This window comes from Elephantulus edwardii, unplaced genomic scaffold (assembly GCF_000299155.1).
Source record: "Elephantulus edwardii isolate Elephantulus edwardi_28Jun2011 unplaced genomic scaffold, EleEdw1.0 scaffold00049, whole genome shotgun sequence".
Lineage (NCBI taxonomy): Eukaryota > Metazoa > Chordata > Mammalia > Macroscelidea > Macroscelididae > Elephantulus > Elephantulus edwardii.
In genome coordinates this window covers 2127333-2150081 of record NW_006399799.1, presented here as the reverse complement: position 1 = coordinate 2150081, position 22749 = coordinate 2127333, and the positions used below count along the sequence as shown (strand labels likewise).

General features: G+C 40.5%; 1 protein-coding gene across 1 annotated transcript in view; it reads left to right on the top strand.

The window, feature by feature from the left end:
• The window catches only part of CSMD2 (CUB and Sushi multiple domains 2), a 972861-nt gene that overhangs the window by 95097 nt on the left and 855015 nt on the right, over positions 1-22749 (top strand). The window contains 1 exon segment of the mRNA XM_006886423.1: positions 10259-10475. Within this exon segment, the coding sequence (XP_006886485.1) occupies positions 10259-10475 (217 nt within the window).

Here is a 22749-nt window from a genome sequence, read left to right as displayed (position 1 = left end):
GGTAAATACTGTGTAAGATCATTATTGTAGAACAAGTATGAAGATCCAAGGAGGGGAGTGGGGTGCTTAATCATAGGGCTGCTCAATTTGATCGGTGGAGGGAGGGGTGGGTGAAGGAAAGGGGAAAGATCCGGTGTGAAAAACCATGTGTACAAACTTTGTGAACTTTGTAAGTAAACAAATTAAAAAAAAAAGTATGCACATAAATGCCTGTAAGAAAGATAAATATCATAATGCAATTAGATATATGTGTAAATGTATTTCCAACTGAATACTTTAAGGGAGAACTGGTAGCTTAATGACAGGATTTGTGCTGCCAACCGAAAGGTACATGGTTTGAAGTCACCAACTCCTTTGTGGGAAGAAGATAGGTAATCAACTCCTGTGCCATTTACGGTCTTGGAAAGTCCATGCATTTGAGGCTGTTGAAAATTCAGTGATAGGTCACTTCTGACTTGACGCTACACAATAACAACAATGCAGATATACACACATACAAACTGCAGAGAAAGAAACATCACACTGAAAAACAAGGAAAAGATTTCATGAGGTAACTTGGAAGAAGTGAAATGAAAACTGCTGTGGAATCAGGGTGTTCCTTGGAAGCTCCTTCGTCTCACAGATTTCGGGTATGTTGCTAGGAGGAGCCAGTTCTTGGAGTAGGACGTTGTCCTTAGAAAAGTGAAGGATCAACAAAAGAGGAAGACCCTCAACCACATGGGTTTACACAGTGCGTGGAGCAATGGCTTGGGTATATTAGAGATGGTGAGGATGGCACAGGATAAAGCAGGGGTTAGCTCTGTTGTTCATTGAGTCACTATGGCCAGCACCTACAAACACTACAATCCCAGAAGGAAAGTAATTAGAAGTCCCAAAAGCCTCCTGTCCAAACATACTATGTTTTTGACCAGTGAACATGCTGTTTTTTATATGAGTGTGTGTGTGTGTGTGTGGAGGGGGGGGGGAGTGATAATTAGAGTAAGTGTTCAGAGTTATCCATGTATTAATGTGTATTTTTTTTAAAGTTGTTTATTTTGATTTGTTTTTTTTTATAAAGGATTGGTTTCTTTTTAATTTTTCTTTTTCTTGTTGTGTACCATCGAATTGGATCTGACTGGCACAGGAGGAGATTGCCCCTCCTTCTCCAGTGGAGCATCTGGTGGATTTGAACTGCCTGCCTTTGGGATTACAGTACAGCTTCTTGTCACTAGGGCCACCAGAGCTCCCTTAGTATGTCTTTTTGTGTCTGATGCAATACTTGGCAATGGTAGCAACAGGTGAAAGGTCAGTGTGACTATAAATACACAAAGCATTAATTTTAAAACAAAAGCAAACAAACACAATTATTGTTGTTAGGTGCTGTGCTTAAGTGCATTGTTGCAATCATTGTGTTAATCTATCTCATTGAAAGGTTTCCTCTTATTCTCTACTCCCCTCCTTTTCTGAGCATTATGTCCTTTTTCAAGGATGGACCCCTTCTGACAGTTTGTCCTAAGTGTGGAAGTCTCACCACTCTTGCCTCTACGGAGCACCCTGACTGTACTTCTAACAAAACATAAATTCTTGATTCATAGTTTATTTTTCAATTCTTTCTAAAACTATAAGGAAGAGTTAAAATAAATTATGGATCTAATCCTAAAAGCGCAATTCATTGTGAATGAGTCAGAATTGACTCATAGCTGGCTATCCAATAGGTTGTCAGAAGCTATAAATCACCTAGGAAGAGAGTGACCTTCCTTTCATCCCATGGGGGATTTGAACTTTGGTTTAGTAGCACCAACTCTTTCCTCAGGAGGTCACTAGACTCCCCTAAGTCCTAAATACATGCTAAATAAAACAAAATAGCGTTGTTTATTTTACTTATTTAGTAGGTGAAAACTTCTTGATAAGATAATACATAGTGTTGATGAAGATGCTTTAAAATAGCCATTCTTATGCACACCCATGTTTATCACAGCTTTGTTCACAAGAGCAACGAGTTGGAAACAACCGAAGTGTCCATCAACAAATAGAGAAGCTGTGGTATATTCACACAAAGGAATACTACACAGCATTGAACAACAAGGAACTCATGCAATATTATTCAAAATGGTGACCCTGGAGGACATTATGCTGATGAGTGAAGTATCTCAGTCACAAAAGGACAAATGCTGCATGGTGCCACTGTTGTAAAACAGGACTAACCTTGAGGTTGGGGAGAGACTAAGAAAGATGGATTTAATAATGTATACTGCATTAAAACAGATGAGGGAGAAAATGGTTTAAAAGGATATGTGATTAGGTATTTTTGTCATGATGGGAGTCCAGAGCAAAGGCTGCATAGTGGAGTAGATGTGGGGGGAGGTATTGTAAAACAATGGAAGAATTTTTCTTTTACTTTTCCAAGAGGATAGTATACTGGGGCGGGAAGGGTTGGGAGGGGAGAAAAGTGCAACAATGAATGAATGGAAATACAAAGTCTCTGTAAATTTTCATTGAAATTAATAATAAATTTTAAAAAATAACCATTCTTTGTGTGACTGTTGGGTATTTCATTGGTACACTGGTGATCCCAAGACAAAACTTCAGAAACGTTCCTATGCTTTGACTCAGAAACCTGCACTTTTGGCAATCTATCCTAGACCAATGAACAAGCGTATTAAAAAAGCCTGGTTCTGAGGGCTTTTTTTGAGACTGACATGAGCCTTGGCCACAGGCCAAAGACATGAGTGAGAGTGGGTTGACCATGTGAGTACTGAGAAATCAGAATACCGCATCCATCATGATGGACGTTAGCACCCGCATTTCTAACTACCGAGCAGCCTAGTAGTCACTAGAAGTGAAGAACAAGTAGCCTTTTTCTTGGCAGAAAGTCAACATTTCATAGGCACAAAAGGATACTTAGCCCTTTGGCATGGCCTCCCAGTCCATTAGCGTTTCAATCTGGAATGATTACTCTGGGTTATAACTTTCTCAACATTCCAATGTACATTTGATTTCAGGGAGACTTCCAAATGAATCAGAATTCTGGTCCTTTCTAAACATCCCTGACAGTGCCTGCACAGAGGTCAGCCAGCCTAATATGGTCCACACACCCCCAGAAACCAAAGCTGGATGCAGTTACTGCCTAAGTGAACATTCGTTCTGGGACTCTGGCCATGGAAAGGCATTTTCTACTACACTGACCAGCAGCCTGTCACCAGCCCTCACTCAGAATCCAGGTCTTATTTATAACAGAGCAAGATCCAGAAACAATTTAAATGTCTGACAATAGGAGAATGGTTGAGTAAATTCTAGCATAGCTGTAGAGTGGAGCACTGTGGATCCATTTAAAATGCTGTTTATGAACAGATTCAGTATCTTGGGGAAAAGCTTATGTTATAATGTTTACTCAGTTGTTGCAAAAGAAAACTGAAAAATGACCTAAAGGTCCATCAACAGGGGAGTGGTTGGATAAATTGAGAGACATTCATAGAGACTCTGTGTGTGAGTGTGTGTGTGTAAAGTTAGAGCTGTATCTGCTGATCTGAAAGATGTCTCTGATGTTTTGTTAAGTGAGAAAGTAAGTTCCAATGAAATGATCCTATTTTTAAAAAGCAATATAATAAAGGTCCTCCCTTAATGTGTCCATATAAACATACAGGAGAAGAAGAGGTGGGGAGGAAGCACGTTACCTCCAATAACTTCCCAATGGGTAGAAGTGAGGAAGATTAGAGAGAAATGTTTCTTTTTATCTCTTTGTGTTCCATCCATGCATGCCTGTGTGTATTACAAGTGCACTTTGCCATTTATAATTTAAAATGGAACAATTTATTGAGGAAAAGAGCACACATATTATATATGATATCATCTCAGCAATGCAAAATAGGGAGCATCTAGAAAAAATAGACAAAATATTAACAGAGGTTGCCCCTGGGAGGTGAGATTGTAATCAACTTCTTTTTTATTCTTGCCTGCATTTTCCAAATTCTCAGGAATGAAATAAATAATTGCCTGTATGTTTCAAACTTTCAACAATGAGACAAATTAATGTTTAATATATAATGGCCTCCACCTTTTTACAACCCATTTTACCTTTGGTTATGACAATCTGACCCATGTCCACCTGTCCACCCGCCCTCGTGAATTGGCTGAAATTCATGCAGACGTTCAGCAAATATTTATAGCGTTCTAGGCACTAGAAATGTAACCGGGAGCAGGGTGAAGCTCCCACTGCATTGTTCTTACGTTCAGAGGGAACATTTCAGTTTCTAACCAAGTAGTCTTATTCTAGAACATAAGCCTTTGTGGGGTTCAGGACGTTGACTCACCTTCTTTTGTTGGCACTTCCCTCTGTTTTCTTCCTACTATTCTGTGTGTCTCCCCACTTCTGGTCCCACTGTGTCACCTTTCTGTCTTAGCTTAGCCCCGTCCATGTAAAGTGTTCCCAGGGGCTTTATTCTCAGTGCCCTTCACTTCTTTCTCTGCAGCTGGAAATACTGTTCATATCCAGAATCTGAATGAGAATCTTGAAGTGCCAGGCATGTCTGTGATGATGCAGCAGCCGTGGATGCTTGGCATAGGTGTAAACATTGTTCAGGACATAAACAAAGGAGACCCTCAAGGATGGTGCCCCTGTGTGGCTGCATGCCTCCTTCTCTGCATTTCAGAATACACCCTTGTAGCCAGGACTTGGCAGATAGGTTTATTTATGTTTGTAATTTGGACCCACAAGTCCAGCACAATGTCAACTCTAGAGGCAGAGCTGAATGAATGAGTGGCATGACAATTTCACCAGACAAGTTTCAGGGACATGAGCTGTGTAGAAGTGATGCCTCTGCTAATGAAGGGAGTACCCTCAGGGAAGCATGTCAGGGCCAACATTGAAATCAATAAAGGGAGAAACTTTCTTTCGTTATTGTTGCATGTTCTCTTGGTTTGAAGATAATGTGTGTCTTCATTTGCAGTCTATTTATTGTTCGAAACTTCGTTCTGTTTTAATGCTAGTATCTCCTATAGTGAAACATTGTTTCACATACTTTGGATAAGTTGTCAGGAGGGGCGAGTCCTTGGAAAAAGATGTCATGCTGGGACAGGTAGGTGGAGGCTCGGAGAACAAGAGGAAGATTCTCAACAAGCTGCACTGACACAGTGACTATAGTGATATAGGCGTGATGGTGCAGGGTAGGCCACGGTTCAGATTTGCTGTTCACCAGGTTGTTACAAATTGTACTGAATTCAGTGGCACCTAAGAACAATGACAGCATCTGCCTCCTATTGCGTGTAGTGGTTCTTTCCATGTGAGTGATGTTGCTCTCCTGTCCAGCGTTTTTGTGTGTCTATTGGTTTTGTGTGTAGTTTTTACATATGTGTACTTTTTATACTCACATTAGTATTAAATTGTCTTCGACAGCTTTGTTAAAAATCTCAGTTCGATAATTATTTACCTATATTTTCTTCTAACTACTTTAATGCTTGATTTTTGTATTTTAAAATATTTAACTCTTTACTCTGTCTGGAATTTATTTAAGTATATGATATGACTTGGAGAAATAACAAAATTTTTTCCCCACTTAACTCATTGACATCAACCCTTTTTTTTTCTTTTTCTTTTTCTTTTTTTTTAAATGTCCCATTTGGTGTATCAATATTTAGGGAGTTTGGACTGTGTGATTCAAATCATTTATTGACCCAAAGTTTGATGATTTGAGCTTCCCATTTTGTGACTCCTCAAAATAAAAGTTTCCATCATGTGCCTTATAAAACAACCAAACAAATAAACAAACGGTTCCTGCTAACTACTTTTGTGAAAGTTAAAAATGGAAAAAATCAAACCTTCTGCCTTTGAGTCAATAGTGACCCTCCCTTGGGTTTTCAAGGCTGTAAATCCTCTGGGAGGAAAATGCCTGTCTTTTCTCCATGATACAGTTGGTAGATTTGAGCTGCCCACCTTTCAATTAGCAACTCAACAAATAACACCCAAGAAAACCTGATGGGGAGTTGTACTCTGTAATACATGGGGTCTCCAAGACTTGATGGCCAAGTCCACAACAGTTAACAACAGCAACAAAATGTGTAAGCACTGTTCTTGGAATAGAGGTACTTGTTTCATGTTCATTATTTTCCCAAGTGTTGTTTTGATATTGTTTATTATCTTGTAAGATGAGACTACTAAATCTCAAAAAATGCACTGGCTGGAATGGTCTGTGTGTTTTCCCAGTTGAGCTTAGGTTTCACTTTACCAAATTTAACATAGAGACTGCTGGACTTTTGATCGCAATCATATTAAAAATTTCTAAATTAACTTGGGGAAGATAGTTAATCTCTTTCCATTGAAGATTATGCTGTATTTCTGCACTTACTCAAATTTTTGTCCCTCTATAAATGTTATTTTTATGTAAGGCCTGCACATTTCTTATTAAATTTATTTCTCTGCATTCTGTGTATTTTGTAGTTATCACAAGCAAGACTTCCCTATTGTTCATTTGCTAGTGATAAATAAGAAAGTTATATATTGCATCTGGCTACTTTGATGAAATTTCTTATTAGGTCTAATAGCTTTATAATTGATTCTCCTGGGTTATCTAAGCATCGTCTGCCAACCATATTTTTGCTTCTTCTTTTCTCATTTCCTTATTTCATGTTGCATGGTTTAGCTCCTCCAATAAAGCATTAAATCCCAGTAGTGATAATGGCATTTCTATCTTGTTCATGATCATAATCAGGTGTTACACTATAAGTGTAATGTTGGCTATTGTTCTAAAATGGGTGCTTTATCATAGTAAGGAAATATTCATTTTCCCAGTCCAAATGTTTATTATCATCAGGGTTACATGTCTAATTTTATTAAATGCCCTTTTAGCATTTACTCAGAAGACCTTATTTTCCCCCCCTTTTAATGGAATACTTTGTATTGAGAGATTTCCCAATATTATCAGAGATTAACTGTCCTTTGTTAGTTAAATGGGCCTTCTGAAATTAGTATTGAAACAGTTTTCAGCATAGTCTTTAAGAAAGTAGATCTGAAGTTAGACTGCTCATACTTGAAGCCCTTCCCTGAGCAATGGTTTGATTTTGACCCACTTCCTCATTTTTCTTTGGGAAAGTTCTTCATCTGTAAAATGGAGATGAGAGTCTCCACCTAAACTGATAGGAGGATTAAACAAGCCAATATAGAGACCAATATAGATTGGTCAAACACTGCACCCATACAACGGGCATACTGAGCTGTTGAGAATCTACCATATGTTGCTACTATGTGCAGAGTGTAGATTCAAAGACAGACAAACTCACTTATGGCCTCTGTGCTTAGGGAATTTGCACCCTGGTAAGAAGACACATAATTGTGAATTACAGAGAAGCATGGAAATTTCTTTCTATGGTAGTCACTATCAAGGAGGGTTATGATGTCATGAATGTGTGTGTGTGTGTGTGATATATATATATATATATATATATATATATGTGTGTGTGTGTTTTTTATGTGCGTGTATATGGATTTTAACTTAGCCAAGAAAGGACTCTTGACTGATTTGACAGATGAATATGCAAAAAAGATTCAAGATTATTCTAGGCAAAGAACAACATGTGGCAAGGTCCTGCGGCTATAGAATGAAAGAGCATAGCAGGTACAAAAAACCTGAGAAGGGCAAGTTTTGTTTGGAAAGCTGGTGGACATGAAATTGAGAGGCCACTAAAGGCTAGAATCATTGATTTTACCCATTGTTTCCTTGTTAAAGAGGAATGAGGATACACTGACTGAGGCAGATGGATACTGGTTAAATGATCTGATCAGATATCTATTTTGAGAACAAAAGAAAAGAAATATCTTCTTGGCTGCAGTGTGAAGAATTAGAATGGCTGGGGCCATAGTTAATGTGACTGACCATTTAGGAAACTGTTATGGTGACCAGGGAAGAGATTGGTGGGATGTGGGCGATGGGATAGACTGAAGGGCGATGGGTTGTGACAGAAAGGTTGATGTCAGGTATAACTTCTAGGTGGACTCATTTGGTTAAAGAGACAGAAGTACAATGTTCACTGAAAGAGAAGCAAAGGAAAAGGACAGGCTAGCGAGATGAACATCCCAAGTGTGTGGACAACTGGAAACATAGGTTCATAGTGTGGAGAGGAGATCTGGTCTGGAATACAAAGTGGGAAGTCATCCGTGCACAGTACAGAGGTTGTCTAGATGAGAGAGGAGAAGTCCCACCACTGAGCTGAAAGGACCTAGAAAGAGCAGCCAGAGAGGGTGGAGGAAAGGCAGTGTGGTGGGTAGGAGGAAGCGTAGGACCTTACTGCTCAAAATGTATTCTCAGCTAGCAGGCTCACATCACCAAGAAGCTAGTGAGAAATGCAGACTCCACCCCACCCCGATCCTGTCAATCAGAATCTGCATTTTAGCCAGTACCCAGGTGATGGGCACATGGAGTGAAGTCAGATGTTCTGGCTCTGGAGGAGTGTCTTCAGCAGGAGAGAGTGAGCAGCAGTGTTAGAGGCAGCTGAGAGGTCAGTTCAAATGAGGACTGAAAACTATCCACTGCCAGGGATGGCAGTGACCTTAGCAGACCTGTTTGGGTGGAGTGACAGAGCCAGAAGGCAGAACAGGCGGAGATGGAGGGTGATGGGGAGAAAGGAAATAGAGACAGAAAGTATAGACAGATTGTGTTTTCTAGAAATTTGGCGTGAAGGGGAGGAGAGAGCTAGAAGGCTATAAATGGAGGGAAATGGAGAATGAATAGATATTCCCCTCCTCCCCTTAATGATAGGGTAATGAGCACATTTAAAGGTCAATGGGAAGGTTCTACTGGAGAGAAAAAAGAACATCTGAAAAAAGAGAAGTAGGGTAGTAAAAGATGCTTAAGAGTCAGAAAAAATGGGATCTGTAGGTCATACGTTACTATAGCTGTCATAAGCATAACAAAGTGCCACAGAAATGTATTGTCTCTCACAGTTCTGGAGGATATTCTTGTTCTGTGCCTTCAACTTGACTGCGACACATAGTTACTCTGTGAACGATGAGTCTGGAACCCTATGCTATCCTGTACTATCCTCACCGTCTCTCACATACCTGAGCCCATTGCTACAGTCACCCTAGCAATCCATCTCGTTGAGAGCCTTCCTCTCTTACACTGACCCTCCACCTTTCAAGAACGGGCCCCTCCTAATAAAATGCTCAAAGTATCAAAAGATCCCACTGGGAAAAATCTTACTGTGGTGAAGAACAAGGAGATGAGTTTAAAATCTAACAATTGCCTCTGTTCTGGAGGATAGAAGTTCAGAATCAGTTTCAGCCAGTGCTGTGTTCTCCCTGAGGTTTTTTGGGGACTATCATTCCTTGTCTTTCTTCTAGCTCCTGGTCATACTGATAATATTTAGCTTGTCAAGCATTTATCCAAGTTTCTCCCTCTATTTTCACATGGCCACATTCCTCTTATGTCCTTCCCAGTGTGTCTTCTCTTTTTATAAGGACACAGGTCATATTAGATTAGGGCACCCTACTCCAGTAAGAAACACTGATGACACAATGATTAAGTGCTCGGGCACTGTGAGGAGGTCCTCCTTGTCATGTGGTGAAGTCTACAGAGTCACTGTAAATCAGAATCAACTCGATATGGATTTGGTTTTGTTTTTTCTACTCCAGTCTGACTACTTATTAACTAATAACACCTCCAAAAGCCTAACACAAATAAGGTCATATCCACAGGTCCTGGGGTTTAGAACTTCAACAGAATTTACTGGGGACACAGTTCAACCCAGAGGCCTGTCTCAGGGCCCATGGTAGGACTGCGTTTAGCTAGAGGAAGGGCAGTTCCTCTCTCCTCTCGGAGGGAATGAGGACAATGCAGTGCTGACTGGAAGGGCTTGATAATAGGAAGACAGAGAGTCCGCATGAACAGGCTTTTATTTCCTGTGGCAAGGTGGGAGGAGAGGACATCAGCAAGAGTAAGGCAATGAGAATTAGGGAGCTGCAGACAATAGAGAAAGTTCCTTCTGTCATTTAATGTTGTGAAAGACAAGGCTGAGTTGAGCCTGGTTTGCAAACTGAACCTTCGTTTCCTACCTCATAGAGCTGCTTTGAGACTTGAATAAAACATGCCCATTTTATCACCTGGACAGTGCCTGGCACACAGCAAGCTCTTGGTACCCATCTCCCCTCCATCATGCTAAGTATAGGATTTGACCATTGGAAGCACTTGGGAAAGTAGGTTAATGGTTCTCTAACACATTTCTCTTGTCTCTTTTGGACGCTTCTGGGAATTCAGGCTGCACTGTGAAACACTCCTTTTCTCTCCTCCAGGTCAGAACTGCACATTCCAACTGCAAGGTCCCAATGGCACAGTCGAGAGCCCGGGGTTCCCGTATGGCTACCCCAACTATGCCAACTGCACGTGGACCATCACTGCAGAGGACCAGCACAGGATCCAGCTGGTGTTCCAGTCCTTCGCCCTGGAAGAGGACTTTGACGTCCTGTCGGTGTTTGATGGCCCGCCACAGCCAGAGAACCTGCGAACAAGGTACCACTTACTCTGGCCCTCCTTTCTACAGCTAGCTGAGCCCTAAGCCCAGCTTCTGGAGAGGAAGAACATGTTTGAATGAAAGGTTTATGAGCAACAATGACTTCTTTACATGAGTCTCCCCTTCCCCGCTCTCCCAACACATACACAACTACTCTACTTTCTTAAAATTCCTTAATTCCTTTTACGTGCTTAGAACTACCTAGTAGGTGGAATTGAGGAGTAGGATATTTAGGAAAAGGTAAAAGGATTGTAGGGAAAATCTCATCTTTCTATTGAAACTGATTTTACGTGTGTATGTGTACATTGTTCTTTTGTATGTGTGTTGCCCACACAGAGATGCTCCTTTTCTCCCCTTCTCAGTAGGCATGTAGGTGGGATTGGAGAGTGATGGGCAGTGACTATGTCTTGTGTCTTGTATTTGAAAACCATCTATATTTTGTTGGAATTTACCTTGGATTTGTATGGAAAGAGGAGCTTTGGAGACATTTTTGCGATGGAAAGAGGAGCTTTGGAGACATTTTTGCTCTCTCAAACTCTAGTTAAATTTGATGGAAGAAAAAAAAAATTGATGAAGGGAATGAAAGATACAGTATTTATGTATCCTTGGGCAGTAGAGTTCATATGTGAGGAGAGAAGGCAGCTGTTCTGCTGTAGAAAAGACAGACTTTCCAGGACAGTGGCAGGGCTTCATACTCACAGCTCTCCAGGTTGTGTTGACCAGGTCAGCTGTGCCCACCAAAAAGCCTTATCTCTGTCCACTCATCCAGGCTTCAGGCTCCCCAGGAAGCCAATGGGTTAATAGCTTACCAGCCAATCCCTGGGGAGCCCCAAGTGCTAATTACTCCTAATGACATGGTTTACTAATGAGTGGTTCCCTGCCAAGTGCTTAACCTCAAGGCTTTGTTTAAGACTGAACCCTTGGCTTCCCAGATTCTGGAGCAGGCTCACAAACAGCCTTCCAAGACAGTCTCAAGTCATCTAGACCCTTCCAGCCCTCTCAAGGCAGGACAGAGGGGAGGCTGAGAGGTCTGCAGGGGGCTTGCCTAGGACCCCACTGACTAAGAGCTTCTTCTAACCAGGACTGAGTTTATTGATTCAGTAGGGTTTAATACATAGTAGGCATTCAGTAAAAATTTATAGATGACTAGAGTCTTTATTCATTCATTCCACCAATACTTCATTGATCTCTAATATGCCTGAGACTAGGTGCCAGGGGTACAGCAATGGACCAAAGTAACTGACTTTCATAGACATAACTTGCAAGTGAAAGGGGCAGATGTGGATATATATAACATGTTCAATGCACCAGGTGCCACGCAGAATAAGCAGGCAAGGTAAGAGTGGTGGCAAGGTCCTGGTTTCCATTGGGTGGCCAGGGAAGGCTGTCCAAGGAGATTTTGAGCAGAAACTTAACTCATGAGGGGAGGGAGCCTCATGAGTATCTGGTGAGTACTTCTGGCAGAAATAAAGGTCTTGGTCTTGGTGCCACATGGCCTGGCTCTACCATGGATGGCCACCTGGAAGAAGCCAGCTATGTTGACGTGAGGGGGATTATACTGTTGGTGCCATCACTCTAGGCTATCCCACACCCTGAAATGCCATTTTATGATATGTTGGCGTAAGCTAGTTGAAACAAAGCACCAGTCATGAAGTTGGCACAAGAACAGGCAACATTTCATTCCATTGTACATAAGTTGCCATGAGTTGGGACTGACTTGACATCAGTGAACAACATTAAGAGGTGTTCTAGGCTGGTGGCAAAGAAGCTGCACTGCAATCTCGAAGGCAAGTGGTTCAAATCCACCAGATGCTGTGCTGGAGAAAGAGGGGCTATTTCCTCCTATGCTACTCAGATCCGATTGGATGGTACACAACAACAACAACAAAAAAGAGGTACTCTAGGGACCAAACACATACCATATTGTGTGGCTAACTCAAAGGCACTTCTGGTGATTGATTTGAATCCATCAATGGCTAAGCAGGAGAAAGACAGTTTCTGTAGCTAGCCTGAGAAACTTACTGGAGGGTCAGCTATGAGCTTGTTCCAACTCTGTGGCAGTGATTTGAACAACTCAAAAGCAAAAGTTTGAATACATCTCACAAATAAACAGGAGTATTCAGAAAGCTGGCAGCTACTGGGCCAGGCAGGAATGGTGGAAGGTGAAAGCTGGACCAATGGCAGGAAATGGTGAGTCATGGGGTCATGAGGGGCCTTATAGGCCATTGTAAGAATGTTGGTTTCCACCCCCCCCCCCGCTTTTTTCCTTTGAATGAACAGGGAGTTTTGCATTCAGAACATCAGAGCACAGAAGGAACGTGCTCCCAATTATCTTCGGCTACTGTGAGGAGAATGAGTGAAAGAGACGAAGATGGAAGCTGCCCATTTGGATTGTGTTGTAATGCTGTTCAAGGGAAAGATGGTGGTCAAGGAAATTGTGTGAAAAGGGCAGCTCGAAGTCCAAATCCAGATCCCAAATCCAGAGCTTACAGGGCCTGTTGTTGGATAAGATTTGGAATATTGAAAAAAAAGAAGGACCAAGATGACTTTTGTATCTTTAATCTGAAAAAGTAGTAGGAAATAGTAACTGTTTTTTGAGACAATGGCTGTAGGAGAAGCATAATGTTTAGGATAACAAAGATGAGAAGTGAAGGTTTCAGGTTGGCCATATTGACTTTGAGGTGTCTCTCACACATCCAATTGTCCTCTGGGTGGCACAAATGGTTAAGTGCTTGACTTCTAGCCAAAAGATTGGTAGCTTATACCTTGGAAGACAAGCTTGGTGATCGATCTCTCACAGCCTTGAAAGCTCTGTGGAACAGTTCCACACCACACACATGAGGTTTACCATGAGTTAGAACTGACTTTATGACAGCTAACAACAGAAGCTCTGCTGGCCTAGTGTATCCCAGAGGTGTGAAATTCTAATCCATTAGCTGTTCTGTGGGAGAAAGATGGACATCAACTCCTGTAAAATTTACTGTCTCTGAAAACCCAATGGAGGGTCAGCTAAGGGTTCCTTCCAACAATACTAATAGCATGAAGATACAGAGATGGAGCTATTGAGTATGTGAGGTTAGAGTTCAAAGGTATTTGGACTAGGAATTAAAGAAAACCAGAGAGCTTGAGAATGGATGGTACTTAAAAACCAGGAGACCGGAGGAGAAAGTCACAAAGGAGTGATCCTCTCCATCTGCTTCTGAACTTAAACAGTATGTCTCTCTCTGGTGCATATTTGTCAACTTTTGTTAAGTGAATGTTGAAAACTTGCAGGTCAGTCAGGTCAGTAGGATACTTTATTGAGATGTTAACAGCTAAAGGCAAACTCTCTAACTCTGCCAACCGATGGGAGACTGGATGACAATTTCCTTTGCCCTAGGCTGTCCTTTTGCCATCTTCTGGGGTTATTCCAACATTTTTTTTGCTCCTAAATGTAACACTCATCTATGTGGTCAAGCTGGTTTTCTGGCAGTTGTATTTTCTGGCTCTGAGAATGGTTGGGTGAGGATGTCTGTTTCTCTAGGGCTACTGTTGTCATTAGGTGCCAAGTTGACAACTTAAAGCAGCCTTATAAACAGCAGATCTAGAGCCTATCTTGTCCTTATCATCTCTGATATTCTTGAGCCCATTCTTAAAGTCACCGTGTCAGTCCATCTTGTTGGAGGTCTTCCTCTCTTTCACTAACCCTCCATCTTTCCAAGCATGATGTCTTTTTTCCAAAGATTGGTCCCTTCTAACAACGTGCACAATATATATGAGACAAAGTTTTTACCACTCTTTCCTCTAAGGAGCACCTAGGTGGCACTTTCTCCAAGACATATCTGCTTGTTCTTTTGATAGTCCATGGAATATTCAGTATTCTTCTCCAAGTCCAAAACCCAAAGGCAGAAATTCTTCTTCTATCATCCTTACTCATTTTCTGGCTTTTACATGTGTAACAAGTAATTGAAAAGAACACAGAATGAATCAGCTGCACCTTAGTCCTTAAACAAATGTTACTACTTCTTAGAACTTTGGAAAGGTCCTTGACCATATATTTTCCTAATGCAATACATCTTTCGATTTCTTAACTTCTGACCAAGGGTGTTGATTATATAGCCAAATAAGATGAAATAGTTGACAATTTCAATCCTTTATCTATCATGATGTTGCCTATTGTTCTTGTTGTTATGTGCTGTTGAGTCACCTGCAACCCATGTTGTTGTTGTTGTTGTTGTTGTTGTTGTTGTTATGTGCCGTTGAGTTGCTTGCGACTCATAGCGATCCTATGTACAACAGCCCTGAACCCTGCACTATCCTGTGCCAATCACACTGCTTCTGACACACCCATCCCGATTACCCCAGTCACCGAATCAGTCCACCTCATAGAGGGTCTTCCCCTCCTGCGCCATCCCTCCGCCCTCCCAAGCATGATGTCCCTCTCCAAGGACCAGTCCCTCCTTACAACATATCCAAAGTATGTCAGATGAAGCCCCAGAATCCTTGCCTCCAAGGAGTAGCCTGGTTTAACCCTCTCCAGGATGAATCTGTTTGTTTTCTTGTCAGTCCATGGTACATTCAATACTCTTTTCCAACACCACAGCTCAAAGGCATCAATTCTCCTTCTATCCTCCCTAGTCATTGTCCAGCTCTCTGATGCATAACAAGTAATTGCAAAGACCATGTCCTGTATCAGATGCACCTTAGTCTCCAGAGACACACCGTTGCTCTTGAGTACTTTAGAGAGGTTGTTAACAGCAGACTTTCCCATCACAATACGTTTTTTTATTTCCTGGCTCTTGGAGCCAAGAGTGTTAACCGTGGAGCCAAGCAAACTGAAGCTGTGAATAATCTCAATCTCTTCGCTATCCATCCAGATGCTACCAGTTGGACCAGTGGTGAGAATCTTTGTCTTCTTGACATTGAGCCTCAGTCCATACTCAAGGCTGCAGTTGTTGACCCTCTGCAGCAAGTGCATGAGGTCCTCCTCAGTTTCAGCAAGCAAGGTTGTGTCATCTGCATGACACAGATTGTTAATAGATCTTCCACCAATCCTGACGCCACACTTCTCCTCATAGAGCCCAGCCTCTCAGACAATCTGCTCTGCATACAGGTTGAAAAGGTATGGAGATAGGACACAACCCTGGCATACACCCTTCCCAATTTTGAACCATGCAGTGTTACCCTGCTCTGTTCTGATGACTGCCTCTTGGTCCAAGTATAGGTTTCACATTAGCATGATTAAGTATTCTGGGTTTCCCATTCTTCTCAGAGTCAGCCACAAGGATTTTATGTTCTTGATATTGATATGTAACCCACATTGAAGGCTTTAGTCTTTGATCTTCTGCAGCAAATGTTTAAGTCCCCCTCACTTTCTGAAAGCAAGATTGTTTCATCTGCATAAGGCAGGTTGTTGATGAGACTTCCTCTGATCCTTATATCACATTCTCTTTCATGAAGTTCAGCTTCTCAAATTATTTGCTCAGTATATAGATTATGTATGGAGAAAGACTACAACCCTGATGCGTACCTCTCTTATTTTATACCATTCAGGTGTTCCCTTGCTTGGTTCATACAACAGCTTCTTGTTCTGTGTATAGGTTTTGCATGACCAAATAGAAGAATAGGTTTCCCATTCTTCTCAATGTTAGAAAAAATTTATTGTGATCCACACAGTCAAATGCCTTTGAATAGTCAATAAAATATAAACAGGCACCCTAAAGGACTGAATATATTTATTATTTCTCAGTAAGAGTTCACGAGGAAGACCCTCAACAAGATTAACGGACACAGTGACTGTTCAGATGGACTCAAATATGTTCGAGATTACAAAGATGGCAAAGGATAGGGCAAGGTTCAGAGCTGTTGCTCATAGGATGGCTGAGTCATAGTCAACTCAAGGGCATGTAACAACAGTAATAAGAGACCAAAGATGTCTCAGTCATGACTTTGACTGTAGGATAACATTCCTTGTTGGTAGCGCCAGATGTTCCTTGGTTTGTGGGTACTCCTTGATTTATTGACAGATCTTCATAAGATTTTTTTTTTCTTGTCAGTGTCTCTGTGTCCATTCTGTTCTTCTTTTTAAATAATCTGCCACTCAGGAGTGACCAACAGTCAACGTTATGATAGATGGAGAAAGGATTGAAGCTGTTAATGATTTCAAATTTCATAGCTCAGTAATCAACACCCTTGGTTCCAGCAGTCAGGAAATCATTGGCCAAGTCTGCTATCAGGGATCTCTCCAAAAGGATGAAGAGCTCTGATGTCGGTTTAAGGACTAATGTGCATCTAATTCAGGCCATGCTCTTCTCAATCATCTGCTATGCATCAAAGAGCTGGACAGTGAATGAGGAGGATAGAAGAATTTATGCCTTTGGGCTGTAGAGCTAGAGAAGTGTACTGAATATCCATCCCATGGACTGCCAAAAGAACAAACAGGTATTTCTTGAGAAAAGTGCAGTTAGAATATCCTTTGGAGGCAAAGACAGTGAAGGTTTGTCTTTCATACTTTAGACATAAAGCAAGGCAACACTACTTCTTGGAAAGGGACATTATGCTTAGAAAGATAGAGGGTCAGTGATAGAGATGAAGATCTCCAGTGAGATGGATTGGTACAGTGACTTTGGCAATGAGCTCTAGTGTATCAGAGAAGATGAGAATGGCTCAGGATAGGACTGAGTTCAGGTTGACTGTTCATAGGGTTACTCTGAGTCATACTGGACTCCATGTACTTAACAACTTAGTGATTAGGTTAGGAGTTCCACTCTGCTCTGGTATGCCCACATTAACATACTGGAAGAAGACTCTCATTTTCAAAACAACAACAAGGGGGCTTTAGGCCAACATTTCTTTGTGAGGGGGTCATTAGGGATCTCTGGTGGCTTAGTAGTATCAGGTTGTGCTGCCAACCCAGACATGTGGTTCAAATCTACCAGTTGCTCTATGGGAGAAAGACCGACAGTCTCCCTTCTTGTGATGTACTGCCTCTGAAAATCTACTGGAGGGACAGGTATCAATGAGTTCCACCTCAGTGGGACATAGCAACAACAATGACATAAGCCACTTCATAACAGTGGTGGGAAGGATATACAAAACTCACTATTCTCACTTTTTTTCTTTTTTAAGGCATGGTAGAGTGGAGGTTTCCATAATATAGAGAGGTGGTAATGACAGAGAAAACATCTTATTTGTCCAGAGGCTGCAGTGTGTCCCTGGCCACAAGACAGGCTACTCTGGCCAACTGCCCATGTTTGAGGAAGAGGATCTCGGATTTGTGTCTTTATGAGATCACCTCATTCATTGTTCTTGGACTCCTCCTCTAGGCCAATTTCGTGACCTGCTCTTTTGATTCCATTCCAGAAATAGGCAAGGGCATGCAAAGTCAGACAAGAGGAAGGAATATAAGACTGGGAGGCTGGAAGGTACCTCTGGTTCTCAGAACACCTGGATCCAGAAGAGTTTGCACCATGGGAATCACTAGAAGCAAATACCCACAGAGTGCAGACAGTCCAAACAAGAGAAGTACTCTCCTTGAAAGTATATTGAGATTGTGCCTTTTTGGAAGAAGATATCAAGTGTGCATTTGGTGAATACTCTTGGGTTTTACTAAATATTTTTTGCTATTATTTAATTATTGTTGTTGATTGCCTTCGAGTTGAGGACAACTCAAAGTGAGCCTATGAAAAAAAAGCCAAAAAATAATTAATTAATTTAAAAATCCAGAAGCCCCTCTGTAACTATTGACATTTATCAAAGTTCATAGAGTTCCTGGAGGCATATTGTTTAGGAAGTGGGTAGCGTTAGTATATTTAGGTTTGAAGGACATTTTAGCTATTCCTGAATTGGTGTCTAATGGTTGTCTAGAAAAATCCTTAATGTGGAAATTATCAATGTCTTCTGGAATTGGATGTAGTTTCACACGTGATGTTTCTCCCTTTTCAGTGTCTGATATTACCTCCCCTTCCTCAGATGTAATACTGTGCATTTGTGGCTTCCTTCTTTTTCCTAACTTATCTTGTTAGGAGTTTATCTGTTTTATTGACCTTTTTAAAGTTCAAACTCTAAGGGTATCAATTTTGCTATTTCTCTATTGTATAACTTATTGACTTCAGCTTTTCTCTTTTTTCATTCTCTTTTCTCACTTACCTTAGGTTGATGTTTCTTTTTTGCTGACTTTGAGAATTGAATTAGTGTCATAATTTCTTGTTTGATAATGAAAACATCAAGAGATATTTTCCCCTAAGTACAGCTTTGAACATGTACCATAAATTCTGACAGATAGTTGTTATTTCATAAGGAGTCTCTAATTGCAATTTTTCTTTCCTCTTTGACTCTAGGGTTTTGCCTTCAATTTTTAAAGTAATATTTATTTACACGCAAAACCTTATTTTCTAGTTTTATTGCACTGGGATCAGATTTCTATTTTTGGAGAATTTGTTTAGTTCCCCTCACCTCACCCCCCGCCTTATGTTGTTGTTGTAATGTGTCATCGTGTCACCTGCAACTCATAGCAACCATATGTATGACGGCCCTAAACTGCGCTCTATTCTGTGCCAATCTTACAGTCTCTTATACACCTACTTCCGTTACCCCAGTCACTGAAGTCACTGAATCAATCCATCTTATTGAGGGTCTTCCTCTCCTGCACTGTCCATCCACCCTCCCTCCCAAGCATGATGTCCCTCTCCAAGGATTTGTCTTGCCTTGCAACATGTCCAAAGTATGTCAGACAAAGCTTCAGAATGCTTGCTTCCAAGAAACAGCCTGATCTTACACTCTCTAGACAAACTTGTTTGTTCTCCTAGAAGTCCATGGTATATATTCAGTACTCTTCTCTAGCACCACAGCTCAAAGGCATCAATTCCCGTTCTCTCATCCCTAGTTATTGTCCAGCTCTCTGATGCTTAGCAAGTTAATTGCAAAGATTGCAGCCTGAATCAGGTGTACCTTAGTCTCCAGACTGACATAATTGCTTTTCACTACTTTGGAGAGATCTCTGACAGCAGAATTTCCCAATGCAGTTTATCTTTTAATTTCTTGGCTTCTGGTACCAAGAGTGTTGATCATGGAGCTTAGCAAACTAAAGCTGTTAACAATTTCAATCTCTTCCCCATCTATCATGGTGCTGCCAATGAGCCCATTGGTGAGAATCTTTGTTTTCTTGATGTTGAGCTTCAATTCACATTGAAGGCTCTAGTCCTTGACCTTCTGCAACAAGCATTTCAGGCCCTCCTCAATTTCAGCAAGCAGGGTTGTGTCATCTGCATAACACAGATTGTTGTTGAATCTGCTTCCAATCCTGATGCCACATTCCTTCTCATAGAGCCCAGCCTCCAAGCCCTAGGAAGTAATGTTATACCAATTGACATATTTCAACAAACTGATGATGACCTGGCTGTGCTTGCCAAGTTGTGCCAAGAAGACTGGAGGACAACCACCTGGCCAACTGATTGGAAGAGATCTATATTCCCATTCCAAAAAAAGGTGACCTGACCAAGTGCGGAAATTATTGAACAGTATCATTGATACCACATGCAAACAAGATTCTGCTGAAGATTATCCAAAGATGACTGGAACAGGACATCAGTAGAGAACTGCCAGAAGTGCAGGCTGAGTTTAGAAAAGGCCATGGTACTAGGGATATTACAGCTAATGTTAGATGGATCTTGGCTGAAAGCAGAATATAGCAGAGGAATATCTTTCTGTGTTTGACTGACTATGGATCGCAACAAACTGTGACTAACTCTGAAAAGAATGGGAATCCTAGAACACTTGATTGTGCTTATGTGAAACCTCTACTTGGACCAAAAAGCAGTCTTCAGAACAGAGCAAAGAAACACTACATGGTTCAATATAGGGAAATGTGTACACCAGGGATGTCCTATCTCCATACCTGCCTTATGAGATTGCATATTTGTAAATATTCTTTCAGAAATTGAAATTTGTGATTAAAGACCGAATACTAATGCTAATTAGTATTATCTAACTTTTCTAATTCACTTGTTGCTTAAATCCTTTCCCAGCGGTTAGTGATGGATTGATCTCACATTTTCACTGTGATCAATTTCTCCTTTTATTTCTAAGTTTCTACTTTATGTATTTTGGTGAAGCATTAGATCTTCAGAGTCTGTTTTATGTTTCCTCGATATAATAGTTAATTTTATTCCCTAATTTTTCTTGTCTGAATTTATACTTTGATACTAATATTGAGAATTGTATTTTCTTTTAGGCTATATTCATTGTAACCATCTTGCCTAATTCCCTTATTTTTGATATTCCTAAGTTATTTTTTAAGTATATCTCTTAGTACAGCTTTTATTGATTTTTTAAAAATGCTAACTGAAAGTCATCCTTTTTTCTTTTGTCTCTTTTTATTATTATTAATGATTTTAATGCAACATATATAGTTTTTACAGTGTATTCTTGCCATTTAATTTTGTCCCCATTTATTCATTGTTGCACATTTTCCTCCCTACTCACCCCTACTCCCCAATTTATTTTTCTCTTTGAAGAAAAAAAATTCTTTTATTGTTATATAATCTCCCCCATGCCACAGTCCACTTAAATATGCATTCCTTTTTTCTGTAATCTTGTCATGAAAATAATACCCAATCCTATATTTCTTTTAGACAGTTCTCCCTCATCTGTTTCAATGCAGTATACATTATTTATCCCCCTCTTTTGTTAGGTTCCCCCAACCTCGATATCTGTTCTGTTTTACAACAGTGGCATTATGCAGTATTTACCCTTTTGTGTCTGAGATATTTTACTCAGCATAATGTCCTCAAGGGTCATCCATTTTGCATCATATTTCATGAGTTCTTTGTTTTTCAATGCAGCATAGTATTCCATTGTGTGACTATACCAGAGCTTCTCTATCCATTTGTTGGTTGATGGGCACGGATTGTTTCCAACTCTTTACTAGTGTGAACAAAGCCACAGTAAACATGTGTGTGCATATATCTGCCTGGGTGGCAGTTATGGTTTCTTTGGGATATATTCCCAGTAGTGGAATTGCTGGGTCATATGGTAATTCTATTTGCAACTTTTTGAGAAAGTGCCATACCGCCTTCCACTGTGGTTGCACCATTTTACACTCCCACCAACAGTGAATAAGGGTTCCAGTTTTTCCACAACTTCACCAGCATTTGTTTGCTGCTTTGTAGAATTTTGCTATTCTTACTGGGGTGAGCTGATATCTCATAGTTGTTTTGGAAAATTGTCCTTCTTTAACAGGGATAGGAAGTTGTATTAATTTACTTTTTAAAATAATAACTCATGTTTACTCTTCTTTAATATTTTATGCATCCTAATTTTAAATGATCTAGCCCATAGGGATTTGTACTGCTAACACAAAGGCAGTGCCTCTGATAGTTTGAATCTACTAGATAGAGGCTCCATGTGAAAAGATGGACAGGTTCCTCCGGTGAAAATTATAGCCTCTGAAAACCCACTGGTGGGAAGGTCAGCTGTGAGTCACGTCAGCCATGACTCAATGGCAGTGAATAAGTGAGCAGTTCATTCTAAATGTCCTTATCATTATTTCATTTATTTCCTCTTTGTCTTCAAGTTCAAACTTTCTCTACTTTCCTTGTTATTTGATTTTAAAACTGCTTGTCATCAAGTCACTTCTGACTGACAGCAACAGTAGGACAGAGTAAAGGGGCCTGATAAGGTTACTAGGATTGGAATCTCTGTGGAAACAAACTAGTTTTTCTTTCTCCCTTCAAATGTCTGGTGGGTTCAAACTACTGACATTTTAGTGGCTATGCCATTCGCTACTGTATTGGTTTTTTTTTTATGGCTGTAAAAAACTAAACTACTAAAAATTATATTATACCTTAAAAAGCTGCTTTTTTTTGGGGGGGGAAGGAATTTGGCCCATGTTTCTTTGCCAGTATTCTCCTTAGCTATTTGGGATTTTGGTTTTTTTAAACCTAGCCTTGCTGTCATTGTATCTTGTAGAAATTCCTTGATGTTTGTGACTACATGTAGACATCTGTCTCCCCACCCCACCCCGCTCTCGCTTCTAAAACTTTCATTGCCATTTCTTATTTTTATAGGGGATTATTTTCATGAGACTTTAAGGAGTAAAGTTCAGAGGGAGTGTAAATATTGACTTGACTCTCCAGATTGAACTGGAAATTTCTCTAATAAAAGCTTTTTTTTTCTTTTCAGTACTATTGCCACTGGGAAGAGTTTTAAATTTAAATTTCTAGTTGTTCATTGCCAAGCTATAGACATATAAGACAGTTGTTGTTGTATGCTGTTGAGTTAAATTGATTTCTGGTT